The 6,673-nt window shown below is 58.3% G+C and overlaps 1 protein-coding gene across 4 annotated transcripts in view; it reads right to left on the bottom strand.

Moving 5' to 3' along the window:
- Window positions 1–3,618: 3,618 nt before the first annotated feature.
- The window catches only part of ccdc187 (coiled-coil domain containing 187), a 72,259-nt gene continuing 69,204 nt past the window's right edge, over window positions 3,619–6,673 (bottom strand). For all 4 annotated transcript variants that reach the window (XM_038773303.1, XM_038773302.1, XM_038773301.1 and 1 more), the window contains exons 9-12: window positions 6,116–6,244; window positions 5,048–5,160; window positions 4,334–4,431; window positions 3,619–4,187 (exon numbers count right to left, since the gene is read on the bottom strand). In XM_038773303.1, coding sequence (XP_038629231.1) covers window positions 4,033–4,187; window positions 4,334–4,431; window positions 5,048–5,160; window positions 6,116–6,244 — 495 coding nt within the window. In that variant the 3' untranslated portion in view covers window positions 3,619–4,032. The remainder of the gene's footprint in view (window positions 4,188–4,333; window positions 4,432–5,047; window positions 5,161–6,115; window positions 6,245–6,673) is intronic.

The raw sequence follows: 6,673 nt of genomic DNA, 5'->3' as shown, positions 1-6,673 counted from the left end.
TACCCCACAGTGTGTCCCCTCCGGCTGATACCCCACAGTGTGCCCCCCGGCTGATACCCCACAATGTGCCCCCCGGGCTGATACCCCACAGTGTGTCCCCTCCGGCTGATACCCCACAATGTGCCCCCGGCTGATACCCCACAGTGTGTCCCCTCCGGCTGATACCCCACAGTGTGCCCCCTCCGGCTGATACCCCACAATGTGCCCCCGGCTGATACCCCACAGTGTGTCCCCTCCGGCTGATACCCCACAGTGTGCCCCCTCCGGCTGATACCCCACAGTGTGTCCCCTCCGGCTGATACCCCACAGTGTGCCCCCTCCGGCTGATACTCCACAGTGTCCCCTCCGGCTGATACTCCACAGTGCCCGCCGGCTGATACCCCACAGTGCCCCCTCCGGCTGATACCCCACAGTGTGCCCCCTCCGGCTGATACCCCAGAGTGTGCCCCCTCCGGCTGATACCCCACAGTGTGCCCTCCGGCTGATACCCTACAGTGTGGCCCCTCCGGCTGTTACCCCACAGTGTGCCCCCTCCGGCTGATACCCCACAGTGTGCCCCCCGGGCTGATACCCCACAGTGTGTCCACTCCGGCTGATACTCCACAGTGTCCCCTCCGGCTGATACCCCACAGTGTCCCCTCCGGCTGATACCCCACAGTGTGCCCCCTCCGGCTGATACCCCACAGTGCCCCCTCCGGCTGATACCCCACAGTGTGTCCACTCCGGCTGATACTCCACAGTGTGCCCCCCGGCTGATACCCCACAGTGTGCCCCCTCCGGCTGATACCCCACAGTGTGCCTCCTCCGGCTGATACCCCACAGTGTGCCCCCTCCGGCTGATACCCCACAGTGTGCCCCCTCCGGCTGATACCCCACAGTGCCCCCTCCGGCTGATACCCCACAGTGTGCCCCCTCCGGCTGATACCCCACAGTGTGCCCCCTGGGCTGATACCCCACAGTGTGCCCCCTGGGCTGATACCCCACAGTGTGCCCCCCGGGCTGATACCCCACAGTGTGCCCCCCGGGCTGATACCCCACAGTGTGCCCCCCGGGCTGATACCCCACAGTGTGCCCCCTCTGGCTGATACCCCACAGTGTGCCCCCTCCGGCTGTTACCCCACAGTGCCCCCTCCGGCTGATACCCCACAGTGTGCCCCCTCCGGCTGATACCCCCACAGTGTGCCCCCTCCAGCTGATACCCCACAGTGTGCCCCCTCCAGCTTATACCCCCCAGTGTGCCCCCTGCGTCTGATACCCCACAGTGTGCCCCCTGGCTGATACCCCACAGTGTGCCTCCTCCGGCTGTTACCCCACAGTGCCCCCTCCGGCTGATACCCCACAGTGTGCCCCCTCCGGCTGATAGCCCACAGTGTGCCCTCCGGCTGATACCCCACAGTGCCCCCTCCGGCTTATACCCCACAGTGTGCCCCCTCCGGCTGATACCCCACAGTGCCCCCTTCAGCTGATACCCCACAGTGTGCCCCCCGGCTGATACCCCACAGTGCCCCCTCCGGCTGATACCCCACAGTGCCCCCTTCAGCTGATACCCCACAGTGTGCCCCCCGGCTGATACCCCACAGTGCCCCCTCCGGCTGATACCCCACAGTGCCCCCTCCGGCTGATACCCCACAGTGCCCCCTCCGGCTGATACCCCACAGTGCCCCCTTCAGCTGATACCCCACAGTGTGCCCCCCGGCTGATACCCCACAGTGCCCCCTCCGGCTGATACCCCACAGTGTGCCCCCTCCGGCTGATACCCCACAGTGTGGCCCCCGGGCTGATACCCCACAGTGTGCCCCCGGCTGATACCCCACAGTGTGGCCCCCGGGCTGATACCCCACAGTGTGGCCCCCGGGCTGATACCCCACAGTGTCCCCTCCAGCTGATACCCCACAGTGTGCCCCCGGGCTGATACCCCACAGTGTCCACTCCGGCTGATACTCCACAGTGTCCCCTCCGGCTGATACTCCACAGTGTGCCCCCTCTGGCTGATACCCCACAGTGTGCCTCCTCCGGCTGATACCCCACAGTGTGCCCCCTCCGGCTGATACCCCCACAGTGCCCCCTGCGGCTGATACCCCCACAGTGTGCCCCCTCCGGCTGATACCCCACAGTGTGCCCCCGGGCTGATACCCCACAGTGTGCCCCCTCCGGCTGATACCCCACAGTGTGCCCCCCGGGCTGATACCCCACAGTGTGCCCCCCGGCTGATACTCCACAGTGTCCCCTCCCGCTGATACCCCACAGTGTGCCCCCGGCTGATACCCCACAGTGTGCCCCCCGGCTGATACCCCACAGTGCCCCCTCCCGCTGATACCCCACAGTGTGCCCCCTCCCGCTGATACCCCCACAGTGGCCCCTTCCGGTGATACCCCCACAGTGTGCCCCCGGGCTGATACCCCACAGTGTCCCCTCCGGCTGATACCCCACAGTGTGCCCCCCGGGCTGATACCCCACAGTGTGTCCACTCCGGCTGATACCCCACAGTGTGCCCCCTCCGGCTGATACCCCACAGTGTGCCCCCGGCTGATACCCCACAGTGTGTCCACTCCGGCTGATACCCCACAGTGTGCCCCCTCCGGCTGATACCCCACAGTGTGCCCCCACCGGCTGATACCCCACAGTGTCCACTCCGGCTGATACTCCACAGTGTGCCCCCCGGGCTGATACCCCACAGTGTGCCCCCCGGGCTGATACCCCACAGTGTGCCCCCCGGGCTGATACCCCACAGTGTGCCCCCCGGGCTGATACCCCACAGTGTGCCCCCCGGGCTGATACCCCACAGTGTGCCCCCCGGGCTGATACCCCACAGTGTGCCCCCCGGGCTGATACCCCACAGTGTGCCCCCCGGGCTGATACCCCACAGTGTGCCCCCCGGGCTGATACCCCACAGTGTGCCCCCCGGGCTGATACCCCACAGTGTGCCCCCCGGGCTGATACCCCACAGTGTGCCCCCCGGGCTGATACCCCACAGTGTGCCCCCCGGGCTGATACCCCACAGTGTGCCCCCCGGGCTGATACCCCACAGTGTGCCCCCCGGGCTGATACCCCACAGTGTGCCCCCCGGGCTGATACCCCACAGTGTGCCCCCCGGGCTGATACCCCACAGTGTGCCCCCCGGGCTGATACCCCACAGTGTGCCCCCCGGGCTGATACCCCACAGTGTGCCCCCCGGGCTGATACCCCACAGTGTGCCCCCCGGGCTGATACCCCACAGTGTGCCCCCCGGGCTGATACCCCACAGTGTGCCCCCCGGGCTGATACCCCCACAGTGTGCCCCCTCCGGCTGATACCCCACAGCGTGCCCAGGTTGCTTAGCCTAAACGAAAGATCAAAGCTAAGATTTTTCAGAGGTGGGCAAGGGGTCGCGATTGGGGTATTTAACATTAAACACAGATCCGGACTGGCTTTCAACTCTTGCAGCTCTCCTTAACGACATGATGTTAGCAGTGTTGGGCTGGCTCTGGGAAGGTGCTGTAGCTCCCGTCTAGCCAAAGGGAAGATGGGAATGTAGTGCTGCATAGCGCCTCTCCTGGGGGGGGGGGGGGGGGGGGGGGGGGCGCACGCGCGGCCTGCCTTCTGTCCAAACCAGGCTTCAATACAGCTGGATTCTGAGCGTGCAGGGGCATGAAGTTTAATAACGTACAACACAAAACAAACAATTCATCGGTGCTTCAAACAAAGTCTGTTCTGGAAACCTGGAGCTTTTATGATGAACAAAATGTGTGTGCGTGAGCATAGGGACAGGGGCTTCCGAATGGGTGCGTGTGTGCACGTCAATATATAGTGTGTGCACGTGTGCGTGCAAATATATACAGAGACTTCTTAGTGTGTGTGTGTGTATATATAAATATACATACAGGCTTCCCAGTGTGTCTGCATATACACAGAGGCCTCCCAGTGTGTCTGCATATACACAGAGGCTTCTCAGTGTGTCTGCATATACACAGAGGCTTCCCAGTGTGTCTGAGTATACACAGAGGCTTCCTCGGTTGGCCAGCACACTCATTCTGTTCCACAGCCCAGGCGTCCTCACTGCTGTTTGCATCCTTCCTTCTTCTCCTTTGATTTCTGTCTCACCATCTTTTCTTCCTGTCGCCTGGTCGGTGGAACACATGTCGGCTCGGACGAATCATCCAGGTAGTCATAGAAACCATCTGGTGGCACAGTACGGGGGTGAGGCAAAGCTGTAGCAGGGAGAAAGGCGAACACGTTACCACCCAACAAGCAGACAGCAAGATTGGACAGAGGACAACCGAGACATGGCAGTAAATTGGAGGCTGCAATCTAATCAGGGTGTTTCTATATCAAGTTCTGAATGTGAAGGTGTTACCTGATGGAACAGTAGGAAATAGGTCGGAGCCGTGCTCAGTGTTTTTGGTTTTAAAGGTTGGATCCAGCTCCTCAGCAATGTTTCTGGGGAATGGATGCCTGCAGCAAAACAAAAAACACATTAATCTCTTCTCACGGTGTTTTTTAAATTATTATTTAATGATACGTCTGCCACAGAAGTAACTCACTCCTGTTACTCTTGTGTTCTTCTGGAAACTTTGACTCTTTGGGCAGTCCCCAGCACAATCTAGATTTGGGTGGGCAGGTTTCTCATTTAGTCTGAGAGTGGAAAGGTTGAATGATGAGAGTTAAAGGGACCCCCACACATCAGTTTATTCGGTGAGCTGCTGAAACACCTCAGACCACTCGGGCCCAATGTCAGAGCCCAGTCTGGGCAGAGGTTTGTAGATCACAGTCAATGCCACCAGGTGGCGCTGCTATAGTTGTCCTTGGTGCTGCTCGGCAGAAAGGGGGGGGCGCCGTGTGCTTTTGGTAATATTGGAGTCACTGCACCCAGTGAACGGGACTGGAAATACCCCCTCTCCTCCTCACATCACAGATGTAAACACCCCTCAACTTCGGTAGAAAACAGAGCAAGGTTGGAGAGAAGGGAAAGTGCAGATGTAGAGTGGGTTACAGACGACCAACCCCCAGTTTGAAGCCATTTCCCTCCTTCCTGCCAGCACTGGTTGGTGATATCACTGGAAGCCCTTACCTGGTTCTCTGCAGTTGCTCTGTGGGCGATCCTCTCTCTGGAGTCTGCTCATCACTGGGTGACGGAAATCCTTCCGAGTTCAGTCGCTCTTGTCGAGTGGAGTCTGCTAGACTCTGGAAAGGAAGGACAACGCAAATAAAACATGGACCATCCCCCTTTCCCGCCCCCTATCCAGTGGCTCATCAGTTAACTTAGTAATAGAGCTGTACAGACCCTGCCTGTCTCTGGTTTGCCTCCCAGTCACTGCCGAGTCTAGATAACCTGGTGCAAAGGAATGTTTATGCAGCATTCCTGCTGCCGATTGACATCCTGTCATTGCTGTTGCAAACGGTGCTGCACTCAAGACACCAGGTGAGGCGTGGTCCGGCCGAATTGGATGTTAAACCAAGATTAAAGCATGAAGGATCCCAACCTCAGCAGAGCATCAATTAATTGTTGGCGCATCCAGTGAGGAGCTGGGGGAAATCACCATAATGGGGAAAGGAGAATGAAAACTGGGCATCACGGCCCAGCAGAAAGACACACAAACCCTAACCCTAATCCCTGCCTGCAAGAAGCTGTTAGCAGCGCTGCTGGGAGGTTCCACCATTCTGTAATGACAGTGCAGTGATTGGCATGATGGGTCAAATGGCCTCTTCTTTTGCTATATCATTCTATGATTTTTAAAAAAAAAGAGTACCCAATCATTTTTTCCAATTAAGGGGCAATTTAGCGCGGCCAATCCACCTACCCTGAACATTTTTGGGTTGTGGGGGCAAAACCCAAACACGGGGAGAATGTGCAAACTCCACACGGACAGAGCTGGGATCGAACCTGGGACCGTGGCGCTGTGAGGCAGCAGTGCTAACCACTGCGCCACCGTGCTGCCCTCGTCATTCTACGATTGGGATATTGTCATACAGGCAAACAAGGGTAAACTCCAAACCAGACGATGGACGACTGCACCGATGTTTAGTGCTATGACTCCAATCATGTGATTAAACCAAACAAGGTGGATCCTTGGATCAAGTTGATAGGCTGCACTGGAAACTGATGTTCCGCATCCCCATTTCTATCCACTCTCCTTACCCGCCTCTTCTGCCTCTCCGAGGAATCACTGCTTTCGTCGGAATACTCTCTCCTCATCAGCCTCTGGTCCAGCCCCTTGGACTGTTTGTGAGCTTTCAGTTCTTGCCTCTGAATATACTTTGCTATTTCCTGGTAGAAGCAGAATTGGTCTTAGCTCTTGTCCAATCAAAAGTAAACTGGACAGCAATATTTATATAAAGTGAGAAAACCTTTCCATTTATAAACCATTATAAACCATTAATAAGTTGCGTTTGTGATGTTTTGGAGGGATTAATATTGGCCAGGGCACCAGCCCAGCTCTTCCAAATAGTGCCATGGGATCTGTCACACCTACCCGAAGGGGCAGACAAGCTTCCTGCAAAAGACGGCACGTCCAGCAGTGCAGCACCCTCTCAGCACTGCCCCCCTCAGCACTGCCCTGGAGTGCCGGACAGCATTACCTTCTCAAGTCTCTGCAGTTGAGCTTGAACCCATGACCACAGTATCAGAGGTGCGCGTGCTATCCACCGAGTCAAGGCTGACACCTATTATTAACATCTCAGGGTGAAGCCCCACGAT

This window comes from Scyliorhinus canicula, chromosome 16 (genome assembly GCF_902713615.1).
Source record: "Scyliorhinus canicula chromosome 16, sScyCan1.1, whole genome shotgun sequence".
Taxonomy (NCBI): Eukaryota; Metazoa; Chordata; class Chondrichthyes; order Carcharhiniformes; family Scyliorhinidae; genus Scyliorhinus; species Scyliorhinus canicula.
The sequence above is the reverse complement of the archived record's forward strand: the minus strand, read 5'-3'. Positions and strand labels throughout refer to the sequence as shown.